Raw genomic sequence first — 19694 nt, forward strand, 5'->3', positions numbered from 1 at the left:
GCAACGCAATAGTTTGAAGGTTTCTCTAACAAAGAAAAGTCTATAGAAGGAAATGTTTTGAGCTAGGTCAAGAATAACAGACTAACTTTACACACTTAACAACTGACAGTGTACTTAAGTTTTCCATCTTATTGTTGTACAAGACAGGGATTACCAAACTAAGCACTCACACCAACAAACCATGGCCATGACAACAAATACACGGAGTAACCAAAATATACAGTGGGTGGGATATTTTCCATTTACAGGTGAGGAATTTTTACTATGATGTATATATATATATATATATATATATATAAAGACTGCTCCTAATAGGGTACTAACTAACTGTTACAAATTATGGATTCAATCATTTCAATTGTATAAACTGGTCTAAAACTAACAAGGACAAGAGGATAAAGCATTCAAAAGTAACACCATCAAACAAAAACAAAAAAATTAATTAAAAAAATTATTATCATTATTAGTTATTACCTGGATGACCATGTACTTGAGCAGGGTTTCGAGGATGTAACAGGTCTGGTCATCTGCAACCTTTTCTCCGACCACAGCCGGAACAAGTGGGGTAATCTCCTCAGGCACCACCTTGGCTGCTCAGATAGACAAATACAAAGACCGTAAGTTAAATTTAGGCAAAAGAATTCTCCCCTAAAAACCTACACAATCTGATATCAGTTTAGTATGTTTTTCACAACACTGACTCTATGAATGTCTCAGAATCTGTGTCTTTATAAATTCACACATGCAAAGGCATGAATATTCACCATCAGGCGGGTTGGAGAAGGGGTTGTAAATGATGGTGTCAAGGGTGCAGGGCCCTCTGGAGGAGGGCACAGCAGGGAATCCTGGCACCAGACAGGCAAAGATAAGGAACTGCTCCTCAGCACAGTTGTCCCTCAGGGCCTGCAGCCACAGCAGGAAGAGACGGATCCCCTCACAGCGGATCTAGACAGAAGGAGATTGACACATTAAAAGAGGCTAACTCTAATCATCTTTAAAGCTAAATGTGACTTTAACATTTTTATTGGCAATATAGTGTATCACGTGGCTGGAAGATAGTGATTCTTTCTATATCTTGTGCCAATGAAAACAGCACTTACCTTGAATGAATTTCCAGTGTGTAAAAGCTTTTTCAGGATAGAACCTGGAAGAACGAAAAAAGCGCAATTGTCAAAAACTTTTGTTTTGCCACAAGCAGAAAACAACAAATGGCTGACAGGGAGGGACCTGCTTTTCATCTCCACTGAGACAAAGTGACCTTGATGGGTGGTTCTGACAAACTAGTGGGGAGAGTGGCGAGGCTTCAGATTTTCCTGATGAAAATTAACATCAGTTGGCAGCGACATGCATTTGTGAAGGCAGTCTGGTTCCACTGTAATCAAATGAGACATTGCTCTGATTGCTAAATACCTTGGGCGTACAAGGTCTCTTTGTGTGTGTGTGTGTGTGTGTGTGTGTGTGTGTGTGTGTGTGTGTGTGTGTGTGTGTGTGTGTGTGTGTGTGTGTGTGTGTGTGTGTGTGTGTGTGTGTGTGTGTGTGTGTGTGTGTGTGTGCGTGCGTGCGCGTGTTACATACATACTCTTGACAGCCTGCAGATAGCACTGTTCTTATGGAGTCCTTGTGGGATGTGAGAAAAATTCTGGCTGGTTCTTATACTGGTTCTTAACTGTGTTATTCGACCAACACAAATTTCAGTGGTAGCCATGAAGAATTTGGTGAGTTATTTTCCAAGTATCTTTCTCTGGCACTTTTATTTTTCTCTTCTCATCAGGTTAAATCAAATTTTTTTTATGTTGGACACATAAAGGTGTAAAGAAATCCTTTCACGTGTTTTGGGATCAGGACTGAAGGAATTAGAAGCAGACAAAGGATGATAAAAGGTGTAAGGATTTTCTTCAGCTTTTGATGGTCTGTGTCAAATGTTCCAGAGCAGTAAAAATCCTTTCGGCAATGCTACTGTACATAGAATGTGATAAAAACTTATCTGAAAGAAAAAGTTATCTTAGGAATTCAATTAAAACTCTGGTATGGTGAAAAGCTCTCGAGCTACCACCACACGTTCTACAAAGAAGTACATAGTCACAGCACAGCATCTTGACCAGTGACACATGAACTGATGAGTGTCGAAGAAAATTCTATGCGAGTCCAGGAAAAGGCCAAGAGGCAGACTTAAACCTGTGAGGATTTGTTGTCCAATGACTGACAAAAAAGGTGAATTTGTCTGGGGCATCCAAAGCCAGATGAGTCTTGATATTTGGAATTACAAGCCAGAGGGGAAGGCCAATCTGCAAAAGTGATCTAGACCTGGACTGCTGCTGCCAACGGCTGACAAACAACAGTTATAATTGGGGTTATCGCTTCCTGCAAGGATTTTCTTTTTTTTTTGTGTGGGACTGAAATCATGCCAGCATAATTCAATTACTTATTTGCATTTCAAATGAAGTGCTCATTTGCATTTCCCATTTACATCCCCTTCTAAGACTAATTATTTTCTCTTCATTTTGGAAGGCTTAGCATGGTTGTGGTGACATTTTTTTGTCCAAAAGTGTATCTTAAAGGTTACAGAAGCATAGAGAGGGAAGACATATACACAGTATGTAACTACCTGTCAGGTGTAACGTAGAGACAAAGCTTAGCATTCAAGGTAGTGCAAGTATTTCATACGGTGAAAACAGTTACCAATACATACCTATACTGTGAAACTGCCATCGGTTGTAGATTTTCTCAGGCAGATGTTGTAGAATTTTCTGATGAAAAAAAAAAAAGGAAAAGGTTATGATTAGATTTAGTAAGTGGATATTTGGTACATTTCAGTAATAGCAATAGCATAATAGTTGCATTAGGTTACACAGTAGGGCCCTTTTCATCCACCAAACTAAGCACTGACTAGCTCCAGGCTTTACTTAAGTGATGTAAAGCTTTAGAGCTGAAACAATTATTCATTTAGTCGATCAACAGAAGAGGAATTAATTGTATGCAAAAATGGAAAACATCCATCTATGTATGTTGTTTTAATATTTACATGTTTTTGTAATAGGCAGCTTTTTGCTCCTCCTCTACAACATGCAAATGTCATTGAGGACACTCCTCCTCATGATAGAGCACACCTGTGTCTTATCTATGTAATGTCTGATGAGCTGTTTTGTCCTTTAATATCACGTAAAAGACTGTCATGTCGAACTGTTGGTAAATCATTAAAACAATTTTTTTGTATTGTGCTTTTTGTTTTTATTATTGTTTCATGATAGTAAATTTCAATATATATGGGTTTTGGGCTGTTGGTCGGACAAAGCTACACATTTGAGGACGCCACTTTTACTATTACTACTACTATTTTTACTATTCGCTGATATTTTGAGGACCAAGCAATGAATCAGTGAATCAAGAAAATAATTGGTAGATTAAACAGTAATGGAAACAAGTGTTAATTGCAGCCTATTATCTTTATTTGATCGTAAAATAAAAGATGGTGGACACAACAACTGACTTTGTTTTGCAGAGTGGCACAGTTTTGAAAAAGGCGTATACACTTAAGGAATGCAGTGTCCTTGCCCTTTCCCTCCACTTGGCCTAGCATGTCTGCAGATCCCTCTGACACAGGACAGCACTGCGAAATGTCATCACCTCCCCAACAATCGCTTTACAACTCAATTAGAGCGCTCTAACCTTTCAGCAGCCTATCATTATTCTTGAATGCAGCGACAGGTTAACTGGGTCCCTCTGGAGGGATGAAAAAAAGGCCGGGGGGGCGGCAGATGTGTGTGCGCGTGCATGCATGGCTAGTTAATAATCAGTGCACTGTGAACAACTGATGCCCCAATGGCTCACTTCTCATCAAATCCTAATCACTGACCCAATAAGACTTCATGATTGCAATGTAGAGGTCAAGTCTATCCTTTACTGCTTTACGTATGCAGCTCTGACCCACTCAACCAGACAACCAACTCTGGCCGGCATGATAAATAGGTCATCTGCCCTGAAGAGTAAGAGAACAAGCAAGAGAAGGATACAGAGGATGCAGAAAAATGTCCATGAAAGAACTACAAAGATTAAGTCCACTCCAGCCACAGATGTAAAGTCAAAAATATGAGTATGAGTGAAAGCTTCAGAGACTATAGAGCATTATGTTATGGCAAGGGAGAATATTGAATCTGCTTATAAGCCATACAGTTAAGGCTGTAGATAAAATTATTTAATCATAACCTGAAGCAGATGAACTATGAGTAGATACAAATGTTAGGTAGCTATATAAAAAGACATTTGACATTTTTAAATTATAAAAACACAAAAACAAAAATTTGGCTCATTTTCACATAATACAGTTATTAGTTGGCTTGTTTCTATTGTTGTAGACAACCAAACAATCACTTTCTGTTGTAAAAACCTCCTATTACCACATTAGAATTGCTCTGGAAGATGGCATATGATTTGACCTGTGCTGTCCACATTATGCGAGCTGTGGTGGTCCAGACTCATCTCATGCTTTAAGTGTCTCAGTTTGTCAACAACTTCCTTCTTCCATTGTCATCCTCCATCTTTAACTTTCCCTTCTTGTCCTCTGAGACTAAATCCCTGTCATTATCAGTGACAGCGGAGATACTGAAAGACATACATCACTTAAAGGGGGTGCTGGATAACTATCTGTGCTGTTCCATTTCTCTCTGATCCACAGACGTGATGGTATGCGTGTACAGGCATGTGGCTGCACCTCACTATTGATCCCGCATGGGATTATTACATCTCAGTACAGGCTCTGTACTGGCCTCCTTCACTCTGTCTCCTTGGGGCAGCAGATGCATTATGCTAGGCGGTAACACAGCAGGGTAGCCTGCTTAAGCCTTTCCCTGTGTGTGTGTGTGTGTGTGTGTGTGTGTGTGTGTGTGTGTGTGTGTGTGTGTGTGTGTGTGTGTGTGTGCGAGCAAACACAATAACACTGTCATTCTCTCTCCTTACAGAGCACCAGGATGGGAGAGTGGGAATGAGATGGAGAAGCTAGCTCAGAAAGACTCCCTGTGGAGCTGGAATGGCGGGCGCAACAATGAGGAATTTACTGGCTGATATGAGGCGAATGCCGAGTCTGCTAGACTGAGGGTTGGTGGAGTTACTCTAATCTGCAGCCATACTCCAGCATAACGATGGGGGCATTACTATGGTACAACTACAGCCTTCACACATTTACATGATCCGCACTTAGGTTTCCAGTCGCAGGGCCTGAACATGGCACAGAATACACTTCTCCAAGAGGTGGTCTACAAGGGCTTTTTGACAGCAGCTACAGACATGCAGAGGAAATGTAATCATTTACATATTGTTTAGGTTGATACAACTTGGAGGACAATGAAATCTCAAGAGAGACACAAAGAGTAACCTAACATACAGCAAACCTTCTTACACAAGATGTACACACAGGCATCAGAAAATGAGTGGTATGTCAATCACAAAACTCGTACAACACAGTAAATAGTGTAGTAGGGAATAATGTGAAATAAAGTTAATGAGTATTATCTTTGCGTTACAGCATAACATATTTTGGCCTACAAAGACAATGAGACCCTAATGTTAAAATCACTTGTAGGCTTCATGTACAGAGCGAGAAAAACGTCAGTTACACACCTGCTTTGTTTGAAATGCTTTGGAAGGTAAATGTAAACAGTGTAGACCAAACCAGACTGCTTATTTACATGCTAACCAAATTTCTTAGCTTGCCCTGATCATTTGTTGGTAAAGGTCTTGGTAAATGTAAGATGTCATTTCTCATATGACCTGAAAATATAATATAATTTAAAGCAGGTTTTTATTAAAAAGAGTATTACTTTCGAATCAACCACCAAAATAGCTTAACTATGAACAAATGACTAAGATGCTTCCATTCTCCTCTGCAGCCAGTGGGTGGCAGCAGCAGAGTGCAATCCAACTCCCTTCTTAGGTCTCCAATTGCCAGTTAACTCAGCTGCCAGGTTTTCCTCTTTGCTCTAAGTGAAAGCCAAGTTGCAGCAGGCAAAAGACCATTTTTATATTATTTTCATGATTAAGCATGAATAGTTTAGGACCAAGGAAGAAAGCTACATTACATGTTTTACATGTTAACAAAGTGAAAATATAGTTATCTATAAAATGTGCAGCAGAACTTTAAAACAGCACATATTTGAAGGCTAAACATAAGAGCAGGTTAAAACATAGCCTCAGACATCTGCATTCATTTATTCAGCTTGTCCCATGTGCAGACTGAAGCTACACTTAGTAAATTTGCATTTATGCATTAACTAATAACCCCTGCTGGTGAACTATCAGTCATATCTCAGACTGCATAAAGAGGAAGGAGCGAGGAAAAGAAATCACTTAGCTAAATGGCCCTGGGTTAATTTTTCAGCAACATATTAGCCAACATTTAAAGGAGAGTATGAGTGATTCAACCTAAGATGTACATCAAGAGGAATATGATGTCATTACACCAGACAGAACAAGACTGTTGATGGTGTTCATGACACAGAGTGACACTGTTATTAATTACCAACTTACTAATTACTGACCATTTACATACACAGCACTTAACTGGTGCATTTCAGTGTGGCATTTAAATGAACAAGTCATAATCAATCCTTTGTTTGCCATGAGCTATGGCAGGTGAACAATAATATGCCTCATTCCTCCTTAATTGGTCTTCGTTTATGAATGTTAAGGTTCTAGTTTAACTGGGCAAATGTAATTATTTAGAATGAAATAGCAACATCTTGCTTTAGGCGATCCCCCCAATGTTTTCCCGTGTGTCGGTTGGGGTTCTTTTTGACCAGGACACGTTTAGAATTCAATCTCAACCCTTTCTGGTTATGTGAAGGTAAATCAGTCAAAAGCTTCTCATCTTCTACAAACAACAATTAATGCAGCTGAGCTGAATTAAATTCACGCATATGCATCAAAAATAAGTTTTACTAGATATAATAAGCATAATTACCCATTTAAGGCAACACAAAAAGTCAAATCTAGATGAAGGGCTTCTACAGAGAGGATGATATAGGGAATTCAGAATGCTGAGTCAGGTCCGGATGGCAGACTACGGGTCATGGGTGAGGTCACATCCTGGACAGAAAGTGGATACGCACAGACTTCCCTCTGAGTTTTGTTGGTCCCAGAGCTGTCCCAGGGCTGTCCCTTAACCTGTCCCACAACCTCAGTGGCACCAGGATCGAACTGCTTTCAGACAGTAAGCAGTCAACTACAGTCATACGGGAGTATAAACAAACTGGAGTCCCTTAAGGCCTGAGAATATGGTCTTGTGACAGGTCTCGCCTGGTTTCATTCCCTGAATTACACAAACACACTCTGTATAATTTGTGTCCGTCTACAACAGTTTTTCAGTATCTTTCTCCCTACGTACTTACATTTCTTGGAAATTATCTGTGCAACACGAGAGAGTGATTAGAAAGAATACATCTTGACTCTAATACAATATTAGACAACACTGTCTCACACAACTGCTTAAAACTGATTCTCTAAAACTATCTTTGTAAACACATGAATACTTATCATTACACACCTAAATAAAAAAACAAAATTACCATGGAAACTGAACTATGCATAAGTAGATTGCTTGAGTATTCAACCCTTTGGGGTCACTGACATGCAAGCTGCAGTTCTCTTGCACGCATTTCCCACTAGGGTTTCTCTGTCATTTAACCCTCTACCTTCACAAGCCTTCCAGGCCCCATTGCAGTGAAGCATCCCCACAGCATGGTGCTGTCACCGCCATGCTGCTTTGTGGTGTGAATGGTGTGTTTTTGCTGATGTGTCAAGCTTGGTTTCTACTAAACATAATTTTGGCCTCATCAGACAAAAAAACCTTTATATCTAGTATCTCATGTGCCTTCTAGCTAACACTAGTCAAAAATGTTTTTCCTTAATAGACGTTCTCTTTGCCACTCTGCTATTGAGCTGTGGCTGGTCAGGTACCAGGCAATTGTGCTGTTGTATGCACACTGCCTCGCACCCTTATATATACTGTCAGCGCTCCCACTTCAGTCACAGACTCCTGTGGCTCTCTCAGAACCGTCATAGGCTTCTGGGGTCCATCTTCTTACTTTTAACCATCTCACACTCAGATTCTGAGGATGGCCTTTCTACACAGATTTACAGCTACACAATATTCTTTCCATTCTCTATGATTTTTTGAGGGGGCTATCTTAATTAGATAGATTGATCCCCTACTAGACAGGAAAGGGGGTAGAGGGAGAGAGAGGGACGACACACAGCAAAGGGCTGACTCAAACCTATGGCCGCTGCAGCAAGGACTCAGCCTTTATACATGAGGCGCCAGCTACCAGGTGACCTATCCGGGCGCCACAACATTATCATAGTTTGGAGTATGCAGCACCTTGAAAACGTTTCCATATTGTTCTCACTGGGCTTGTTGTTAAATTTGTTAGAATGTTCCTTTGTCTTCACAAGCTTTTATCAGGGTATTGACTAACAAGCAGTTCCATCTACTAGTGTTTACACTCTGTACACCTTGATTACACACAGGTCTCCACTGAACTCATTATGCAACTTCTACAAAAATAGTTAGTAAGCACCAGTGATGATTTGGGGGTGAGTGAGAGCCAAACTTCTAATAAAAACAAATTAAAAAAACAAGGACCTTTTTTGTGATGATACTAACAGTTCAGTACTAAATTGTAAGTGAATACGTTGGTCAACTCTGGTTTTATGTGTACGGAGCTAGGACCTAGGACCTAGGACCTAAGCCTACAGTACAACAATATTAGGACAATATGTGATATAAATGATTAGGAGAGACATTCTCACAGAGATCAAGTTTCTCATCTCTGTCAGCTCTGGTGCAGCATCGTATGGTGCCATGGTCGATCCCTTCATGGCAGCAGACACAAAGAGATCCTGGAAGGGAATGGCGATGGCTGCTGGTGGCGGTGGGGGTGGGGTGTTCCAGCAGAGTTTAGGGGGAGGGACAAAAGATTACCCCCTCTAGATATCCATTACTCAAACGGGCTCAGTGTTGGGGATCCTACTCCCCCACAGCTACCCACGAAAAAAGGGGTCACATACCTCATCATGACAGCAAAGTAATCCCCACATAGTGAGCTCAAAGCAAACACACACATTGGAGACATGTACTGTATAGGTCAGCCAAATTTGAATGCAAGGAGGGACTCAGGTGATGGAGAGTGAGGAGGACTATATTTCCCATGTGCCTGGAGAGTAACGGGGATATAACTGTGGCTTTCCAGGGAAATTCTCACACAGAATAAGCGGGGCAGCAATATTGAGCTGTGTTGTTCTTCTTAACCTGTCGTACAGCATTACAGAGTGCTGCAAAGCACAAAATGGCTTTTGTCCCAGCCATTATCCATTCATAGCTTACTCTACACACCACTCTGAGGCTGTTTGAACAAGGGCTGCTAGGGCTTATGTTTTGGTTGGTTGACTTCTGTGACTAAAACAAATGATACACATTTACAACAAACACTATCCTGTCCTGAGAAATTTGGTTTATGATAAAAATGACATAATTTCAATTCAGCATAGGCTATGCATGGCTGTGCTTGTTGGATACACAATTCCATTGCCTCAAAATAATGTATTAGTTAATCTTTTACCGCATTTTTCATGTCCCCGTGTTACATAATATAACCTCTGGGATAACATGATAAATATTAGCAGTGCATGTTTGTGAGCACAAATGTATCCATTGATATATTCACAATCACATTTGCCTAATATAATATGCCTTAAAGAGAAAGTCTGCAGAGTGTAGCGGAGCTCAGGATCAAAGCGACCCTGTATCTGTCCTGTACACAGCACTCAAAGCAAGCTTATCTTCTCAGTGCATGGGTAAAAGCACACGTCGTCACAGGCAGGGGCTAAAAGGGGACAAATGAGGGTTAAGCTGCTTTCAATGTTAGTTCTTTTTGAAAAAATGATTCCATAAATATGTAGTAGGCATGAATCCAGGCTTTATTTACAGGTTAGATGACTGGATGTGTGCGGACAGGCAAGCAGGGAGGGAGTGGAGAAAACTGGAGGGAAATCTAGTCAATTCATTTCTCAAACAGATTGGGAGCTCCAGTGTTAATGAAAAAAAGAAAATATTGGCAACCTGAATGAGCAGAAAAACAACATACTTATAAGCACTAAAATGTACTAATACGTACATAAATCATCACCCAGATAGAACCAAAAAGATGTAATGTGATAACATAAAAATGGAGTCCTAGTTGTACAAGACATGCCTTACCAGCAGGAATCCGTATTAGGATTAGGAAAACATAGATAAAGACAGACAACAGCACTGTCTGGCCTGATGCTACAGTGATAAAGAAATTAATCGGTCAGTGGGCCTCAATCCAAAGTTACACTTAAATCCCCCTAACAATGCCCTACTCTATGTCAGAAAAAATGCAAGGAACACTCCTGCACAGTGGTCCCAGGTGAGCAGGAAAACTAGGGCAAGGCAAACTGTATAAAGAGGGACAAGCAGACTGCCCTCCATTTTTTTTTCATCTGCTGCCATCCTTACAGCCCTGCCCTGAGCAAATGTAACTGGAGAGCTGACTGTTTGTATTGGAAACTGGAGCTGCCTTTGCAGTCAGGTGGGAGAACAAGGTAAGGGACTTTAACCTGCATGTGCAACATAAGAGTGTTCAGAAAAACAGAGGGAGGAGCCATAGAGGCAACAATGCGTTGCACACGCACAGACACAAGACATACCTCCTCTGATTTGCATGCACACCTAGGTTTTAAAAACAAGAAATAAACTGAAAGCTCTCCCACAAAATCACAGGCTGGAAAATGTTTGAGGAAAGGCTTTTTATGAACAATCTCCAATTAATTTCTAGGCTATCTGAGGCAAACTCAGGAAGTGGACAGAGATGCAGTATGGCACCATGGAAACAATGGTCCCACCCCAGAGTTCAGCAGTAAACAGGTTGAGGCTGCAGCAGCTATCGGTTTAAATCAGACATATAGACAGCAACACAGAAAACAAATGACTTACTTCAAAAATAAAGAGGATAGAGTCCAGCTCCTCCCTTTGAGATTTGTTCCCTGAAACACAAGGAAAGTACATTGGTTTTTAAACACATAGCCAGGAGCTATACTGCATTAGCCACATCTATAATGTAACAATAATAAAGGCCATTTCGTGAACACTTATTCAAAAGGAACTTGTGTTACCATGAGAGCACACTCCCAGTGGGACTTAATCTCCCTACCTCCAATGGTGTTGAAGTTAGACTCAACATATTGAGTTATACTGGACACATCCAGAAATTGCCTCTCTATGGGCTTATGTTCATTGCTCTGTAAATGTGGTGCAGACGGAGATAAACCCTCAACACTTACCATAGAGAGCAGGTTAAGGGTTAATTATTGAACCACAATTGAAGGTGAGGGTCAACTAGTGAGTGCTGAGTTCACAAAAAGGAAAAAAAAAACAAAGTTTGTACTCACCTTTTTGTTTTAAATTGCTTTCCAGTGTAATGAAATTTTCATAAAAGATAAAATAAATCTGAGAACAGTTGCTCTCGAAGAACGGCTTCAGTTCACTCTTGTCAATGATATCTGTGGAAAGAAGAGGGAACACTGTCAGTGACATACTGAATGAAGATTATACCTTGTTGTTAAAGGTCCAGTGTGCAACATTAAGAAGGATCTATTGACAGAAATAGAATGTAATATTTATATGTATGTTCACCTGAATATAGCAAACATTATGTTTTTGTTACCTAACAATGAGCCTTTTATAACTACAGATGCCTTTGGAACAGGATGTAATTGTTTCCAGAACTTCAAACAAACAAACAAACAAATAAACTGCCAGTACAAATCTTTTACCAAGTTATTTAATTCAACAGTGACATTTGTCCAACTTCACTGTTGCACAGATGACTGTCCACTTGTTTCCCAATTTGCAGACCGTTTTTTACATCAAAGCAAATTGCTCCACTTCCTTACCCTGCGTAACTTCACCCACCTCTCTCACCTGCAATCATTAGTGGAATGATGACAGGCTTTTTGGAGGTGTTGAGAAACAACCTTGCCTCCCAGTCTGATCTTTTCAAAGTTAAGTGCAGGGATTTCTAAAACATCCCTTCTCTACTGATGTTGTGATATAGTACAAATGATTCCTATTAAATGAATACTGTTTGAGCTGAAAAGAGAAGCATAATTTAAGTAGTTCATGTACAAAGACACACATCTTTGAAAGGGAACTCACATCAACGTGCTACTGAACTTCCGTTCAACTCTCGTATTGAGATTATTCAGCTCTCTGCGGGAGACCTACTGTATACACTGCTCCACAATATGTTGATTACCAAAGACTAGAGGAGTGCGTTACATTCCCAGGATTTCTACTTCTACACTTTAAGCGAAAGCCAAAGCACAACTGAAAACGCACTCACTAAATATATGCTGGTGTTATAGCCTGCAGGACGATACCCATTTTCCTCAAAAAGGTTTTCAGCCACCATTTAGGATGGTTAGTTTTTCATCTCAGCTTGGATGAGTTTGGGGATTATCTTTGGTCTGGATCAAGGCCAGGCTGAGGTACACTGATGGCCACACAAGCTGAGGCTGCAATAGTTAATGAGGGAAATAGGGGGTACATGTGTACAGTCACAAATAGACTGGTGCTGACAAAATCCCAAATTCTTCATGTAATGAACCCCTATCATTTGTCATACTTATACAACAGTGGTAATGAGATAGGCCTGGTCTGAATAATCAAATATAGGCCAGGAGGAATCCTGGCACAATAACAGCAATTAAGGTTCACCTTCTGTTGCGATTCTCTCTCTACCACATGGCAAATTGGAAGACTCCCAGAAGCAGTCCAGCTCATAGGGAGTGCTGGAATTATGTAGTGTGTGGCAAAGACTCAAATGAGATAAAAGCAACGATAATGAAGATGCAGGATGGTAAGATCAAATAAAAGGCATGACTGCCTTTAGTTTTCAGCCTCAACAGTAAAAACTAGCAGGGCTTCATCTGAGGATGGCCGACTGGCTCTTTGAAGGAGCTCTAATGCAAAACTAGAAACTGGATCCCGATGTGCTTTAAAAGCGGTAAACAAAATTGTGTTTTGTAACACTCGCAGGAACTAACCAGAAACTAATTCTACATTGAAAAATGTAGGAATCATATGTCTACATTTGTTTCCACTCTCTGTCTCGCACACAAAAGAACACATGCAATGCTTGAACTTCATCTCTTAAGGAAGGCAACTCTTACACACATTAAATGCTCCTTGCTCCTGGCATTAAGCTAATCACATCTGCTCAGTTCACATTAAGCACAAACACTGACACACATGAGTGATCACCCTCACACGCACGCACACACACAGTATGGAAAACTTTAATGGCAGGACTAATAATTGTCCATGCAGTGACTTAAGTCTCACAGCCAACATTCTCTCCTCTGACACAAGCTGCAACAGCCAACACCAGAGGCTGTGGACGTAGGATGTGTCAAACAAACATTAATAATATTTATCATGTCAAATTTAAAAACATTAGGTTTGATGTGGCACAATAAGATAAAGTCAAAGTCGTAATCTTTTCTTGCGGCGCTGCCAGGCAGAAACGCAGTACTGACGCTAGCATGTTTTGACATGTGATGGTGGCTGATATTAGCAACCATGCATACAGCTATTTATTAGTTGGAAAATTAAACACAGTGGTTTAGGATTGGTATGAGGTGGCAAAATAAAAGCAAGTGTATCTGTCCATTTTTCATTGAATTGCCTGTTTCATCAAATTTGCTCACTTGTCCTCACAAATCCAGTCGCAGCAGCAAATCCAGTCGCAGCGTCAAAGTGGACATGAAATTTCCGCAGAAACAAGTGTCTCTGCTTCTGCGCGCATCACTGATAATATAATATGCAACTTCCCAAGTAACAGCCAAGTGACATAATTTTTTGTTTCTTTTTTCGTGTGAGTGGGTGTTTTGGTAGCCACCTGCCACCCTATTGGAGGCCAGAAGTTGCATATCATTGGCATATACCATTTATATGGTGTTTGATAAGAGAAACACTGAATATACAGCTGTTGATAAACTGCTCTGCTGTACCAAAACAACACTCCTGACTGAAAATCTCATGGGGAATTATACTGGAGATGTACAGCCAACTGTGAAGAATGTACAAGAGCTTTTACCCAGATAAACACCTCTCAAAGTTGAAAAACTACTAAACTACTAAACTTATTGCTTAATGTAGCTAAAAGGATAGTCCAAGTGTCATTTTAAGCATTGATTTTCTTTTGAGAAAATCCACTAAAATAGCTTTTCAAATTATGCATGTCCGCATGGAAGCTTCTCAAGTTATCAAGGACCAGAAATGTGACCCGGACCAATACCTGACAGTGGTCTGTAGGTGCCCTAGTCTTGGTCCATCACATGGGATAAAGTTTTATTTTTTACCATTTTTACATATATACTATTGGGAAGGTTTCCTAAATCCTGGTTAGCCTGAGAGCTTGGAAAACAGTGGAGGAGAGGATGAGAAAATCCTTACTAAAACTAAATTTGGAGGGTGCAAGTGTCAGTGTATGCGTAATTTGGGGACAACATGAGGACTTCTATCACGTATATCAGTAAGTGGGCTGCTGTTACAGATTACAGACTTGTTTAATGCGTTCACATTCACAAAAACCCTCACACAACAGACAAAAAAGTAGCTTTCTATAATAAGAATAGTACTTAAGTCTGTCTCTTCTAGATCAGTTCCAAGGAAAATAATGTAACACCTAATATCAATGAAGATTTTAACATATCTAATAAAAAAAATAATAAAAAAATAGAATTTCTTAACATCAAACAGGCCTGATCAGTGCAGAAGGTATACCCCTGTACAATACAAAGATAGAGAAAGAACAGAGAGGAAGGAATAATTTTGCAACTCTAATTTGAATATTGCTGGGTGTGTGAGGAGTTGACAGGGGGTGGGTCAATTTCATATCTCATGCAGCATGTCAAAGGGCCATCATGTTGTGCTCTCCAACCTTCAGTCTCAGTCTCACTGCTCCCCATCTGCTCAAATAGCCCTTACCAGCCACTGGAGCATGACGGATGGAGGGAGAGGCCTTAAGGGGAGAAAAGAAAAATGTAAAAAAAAAAAAAAAAAAGAGAGATCACAAGCCTTCTGACAGCAAGCAAGAATCTCAGGTGGATGCTTACCATTTCAGAAAAGGCTGACAAGACACAGATCAGCCTCCCAGTAGTAAAATTCAGACAAACTCTACAGTGTATTGGTACCAGAGGTTCCTGTTTAAGCTGGATTAAGCATGTCAAAGGGTCAAGGGTGAGCATGAATCCTCATGCATGCATGCAAAGCCATCGGTTTACAAAATGATTATATAGGCAATATGTACCAAACAGGAGAAAGATAAAGAAACATCTTTTAATTATTAACCAAAATGCAGTAAAATTACAAATATCTCCAAATTATTGTTTGTATGCTTAAATATTGGATACAAAATGATAAAATACATCATATGACAATCACACTAGCACGGTCAGGCTGAATAAGTTGGTCCCTTTGGTTATTACCTCAGATTCACCTGAGGAAGGTGTACTAGTAAAAGGGTGTGTGAAATGAGAGGACTTCAACAAAGTTTATAAAATAAAGCCAGTGAGAATGTCTGTCTGTTAGTAATGACATTTTGTGCCAGCAGCAATATACAGGATGAGCAGATGTTTCCCTGCTCTCTGGTTTAGCTCTTACTAAGGAAAAGTTTGGTTGAAAGGATGAAGTCGTACAGTGGATATCAGCACTGGGAACCAGCGAGACTCGTCACTCAATGAGCTTCGCTGACTTCTCGGGTAACAGCACTGTGCACACGAAGAGACAGAACCTGTTCTCCGGGCCCTGGGAATGCAGGGGATGACACTATATCCTCTGAGCCCAACAAGATAACCGCTGTGTCCTTCAATTGACACCCCTCCATCTGCAAGACTCTCATGTCACGGACAGGAAAACAGTGCTGGACGAACAGCAGCTGTAGAGAGCTCTGATCACACAGGGCCGTTATGGTGGGAGGAAATTTTGTGTCTTAACACTGATGACTGCAGCTGAATGAGCTGATAGCTTGGCCCTCTTGTTTCCAGAAACCCCTCTGTTTGAGGAAGCAAAGTAGATGCCAACCCCCGGTGATGTGATTCACACATAATAGCACTTCTTGTAGAAGGGAGAGTGCTGAAGAACTAATAAAAGGGTAAAGAGAATGGACGGAGGGGTGCTGTGAAAACCCAGCCAAGTTCAGTAACAAAACAAACCAGGTGTCACTTGTTGCCCCAAATGCTGTCCTAGTAATTCTACTTCTTATTGACGGAAGCAAAATCCTGAGCTGCTGCCCATCAGCTGCCTAAAGCACAGTAAACTGATTATTGTGCAAAGGGGTTCATTAAGTCAGCCTTATTGTTAATTGACTAAAAACTGTATGAACAATGGCCTAGATACTGCTGACAGTGACAACTTAATGATGCAGAGACCTGCAATCTTCTCTAGTGGAATTAATAAACACATGCCAAACAGACCAGCCATGGCAGGTTTGGGTTGGATGACTGTATTCTCTATTGTGATACGTTTCCTGTTAACTGTCAGGGAGGGGCAAATGTTCCGACCTCATGTGAGAGGACCAGCTGGAAAATAATAGCATGCAGCGAGAGCTGAGGGACAAAATATGATATTTTGTAGGGCAGAAAAACACAGCATCTTCTCAGAATGTTCTATGGAAGCAGATATCAGAAACTCCCTGTAATTCTACACAACTAGGGAAAAATATCCCACCCAAATGTCAGTGCAAATATTTTGCTGTTATATTCTGACCTCTGGCTGGATAAATGGACTTTCAGATGTCATCACATCACTAAAGGTCTCCCTGTGTCTCACTGGGACTTCTGGGGGTAAGGGTGAAAGGGTGGATTAAACTGCTGAGTCCCACACAGTATTATATAACCCTATGGTATGCCTTTGGCACATAACAACATCACATTTAAGGTAACCATGGAAAGGAGGACACCATCCATCTGGTGGGCAAAGCAGCATAATTTTAAGCTTCAACTGAATAATTAGCGTCCCTTTCTGTTGCTTGCTATTCTAATGAACTAGTGTAAAACTGGGTTTGCCCAGCAAGCACTAAGAGAGTGCACACAGCACTGTGCACATAGGGCTTGTTAGCCGAATGGGTGAAGGTCATCTAGTCAGCTGAAGCCTATGGTATATTTACACAATCAAAACCAAACGTCTGGCTACTGTGCCAACAGCTACCCTGTTCAAACTTAATCAGCACACAACACATGCAATAATAAAGTACTCATATTTCATGTTCAAAGGTTGTGTCAAACCATATTTAACCCTCTGGGAAACTTACAATGTATGCCATTTATACCACCTGAAGCAGGCTCATTAATATGCCATGTCATAGTCAAAACGCAGTCTAATCAGGCCTTTGATCAGACATACACTCATTTGCATTAGCTCTGGGCTGGCTAACTCTGCAGGTGCACTAAATTCTTGCCAGAAAGGAGATGAGGAGAGAGAAAAGACTGATATGTTTCTTTGGCAGTGCACTCAGATCAGACACAGAGGACTCTTTAAGGGCCCCAGCAGAGGGATGCCTGGAGGGCACCAACACATAGTAGAAGAGAAGAGATATGGGGGTGGTAGCTAATGTGTCTGCACCATGGATGAAACATAGATAGTGCTTAAGTTTCCTCCCTAATTGGTTGCTAACAAACAAAGAAAGACCATGAGAAAATTAAAGAAATGCCACAAAACTCATCATTTGAAAGACTAATGAGATGTTTTCTTTGGGGATTTTTTGGCATGAGAGAGAGCCTTTTGGGGAAAGGCACACTTACGCAGTACTTTAACCAGTTTTAAAATGATACTTTTCATCAAGTACAGTTTTTATTATCAATACAGAACACCTTAAGTTCAAAGTCATGCGCTGACACATTTTAGCGGCTTTACATTTTTGAAACACTAAATACATTTTTATACACATACATTCAAATACAAAGCACACAATTATTTAATATATATTTCTATGTATGTTATGGACATTTAAATGCTATATTGTTTGTGTTTTCTGATATTATTGTTTTTTGTTTTTGTGGACAAAGAAAACATGACAAGGAGAAAAACAGAAACAGAAAGACACTGCATGCAGTGCTTTGTGACCCTTGGCCGGGTGAGGAGGTTGATATTTGACCATAGTGAAAGGAATTTAATCATAAATCTGTTGAAACCAGCTGAGGAGGGCAAGACTGTCACATGATTTTACAGAGTTACAATAGATAGCAGGCTGTATGAGGCTCATTCGAGGCCTTGATAACACACAGCTGCTTCTAATACTGTTGAATGTGCTCCAAGCTGCGTCAGTCTCGAGATGTCAATCATAATTCAGCCCTCACTGGGCCAAATTGATGTTCCTTATCAGGGGGTCGATTGGAGCCAATTCATTTAGTTTTCTCTATCAGTATTGACAAGAGACTCGTCTTCTATGGACTGGTTGTGCTTATAAGGCTTTCAGTTTGCAGCACCGCACAATAGTGGACTCCATGTCCAAGCCTGCAGTGGGCTGGCTGATTTCAAGCTACCATAGCTAGTCAGGAGAAAGCATTAATAACTGGTTTGGCTATTCAATGTATCATCCTCTGTGAGCTATATATTCACAGAGAATGATTAACATACTGCCAGGCTAAAGCAATGGAGGAAAGCATGCAGCTCTAAGATGAGGCACAGCTCTAACTCCGATAAAAGCTATGACTTTTTTAAAATGTCAACATGCTTATAATGATCGAGGCTCAGGATAGAGTGTTATCATATGGCTTAAGATTCAATACAATCTTCAGCTACGTTAAAATAAATCAAAGAAATGTAATCATTTTGAAAAGGGTCTTTCCTGCAATCAAAACACTTAGTGCATATAATTTCATTATGATGCCCCTGTGCCAAGCACTGCATGAATGCCTCTCAACTTGCAGTCAGTGTCTAGCTGTGTAACAGATTGGGGCCTATGGGTCTATGCAGAGCACAGTGTGAAAGAGCCATGGTAGAACTGGCAAAGCCTGACCTTATCCCAGTCTGAGCTCACACATTAGAGAGTGGTTTATCTCGGCAGCTTAGCACTGAAGAGCTGCTAAACTGGGAACTTTCACTCTTCCTATTCAAGTAGCCTTAAAATCTTTACATTTATCAGGACAGGGGTTACATTTGTTCCTCCCATGCTTTTCCTCAAATGGAGGACAGAAAAAAGTCAGGCACCAAACAATTTTATTTTAATCTACATATCTTCCTTTTTCTCTAATTTTTCTTCCCCTTCAGCAAAGGTGCTACAATTCACCACTGTGTGAAAACACACTGTAGGTGTGCCGTGGCAAGGAAGTCTACCAACAATTTATTTTTATGTTTAATTCTAAAATGTGCTTGTTGTCTTGTCAGTTATAAATCTAAAATGCAAAAAGGCTGTAGTGAAAATAATCATTTTATTTTTAATAGGGACAGAAGAAGCCCTAATCAATGTAAGAAAACTTTTTTTTTTTTTTTTTCAGTGAAGGACAATAACTAAAAAGGACCCAATTTTTTTTATTTGCCTATATAACTGACTCTCCACTCACAGTCTCTTTAACACACTAGGGGGTTCACAGAAGGGAACAAATAAAGATAAAGGTTCAAC

General features: G+C 40.3%; 1 protein-coding gene across 9 annotated transcripts in view; it reads right to left on the bottom strand.

Annotated features, from left to right (window-relative positions):
• The window catches only part of ralgapa2 (Ral GTPase activating protein catalytic subunit alpha 2), an 86903-nt gene that overhangs the window by 61036 nt on the left and 6173 nt on the right, over nucleotides 1-19694 (bottom strand). For 7 of the 9 annotated variants that reach the window (XM_051382322.1, XM_051382349.1, XM_051382292.1 and 4 more), the window contains exons 2-7: nucleotides 11461-11571; nucleotides 11006-11055; nucleotides 2690-2747; nucleotides 1101-1144; nucleotides 765-945; nucleotides 475-593 (exon numbers count right to left, since the gene is read on the bottom strand). In XM_051382322.1, the coding sequence (XP_051238282.1) occupies nucleotides 475-593; nucleotides 765-945; nucleotides 1101-1144; nucleotides 2690-2747; nucleotides 11006-11055; nucleotides 11461-11571 (563 nt within the window). The remainder of the gene's footprint in view (nucleotides 1-474; nucleotides 594-764; nucleotides 946-1100; nucleotides 1145-2689; nucleotides 2748-11005; nucleotides 11056-11460; nucleotides 11572-19694) is intronic. The other 2 variants (XM_051382297.1, XM_051382331.1) reach the window with 1 other exon arrangement.

This window comes from Dicentrarchus labrax, unplaced genomic scaffold (assembly GCF_905237075.1).
Source record: "Dicentrarchus labrax unplaced genomic scaffold, dlabrax2021, whole genome shotgun sequence".
Lineage (NCBI taxonomy): Eukaryota > Metazoa > Chordata > Actinopteri > Moronidae > Dicentrarchus > Dicentrarchus labrax.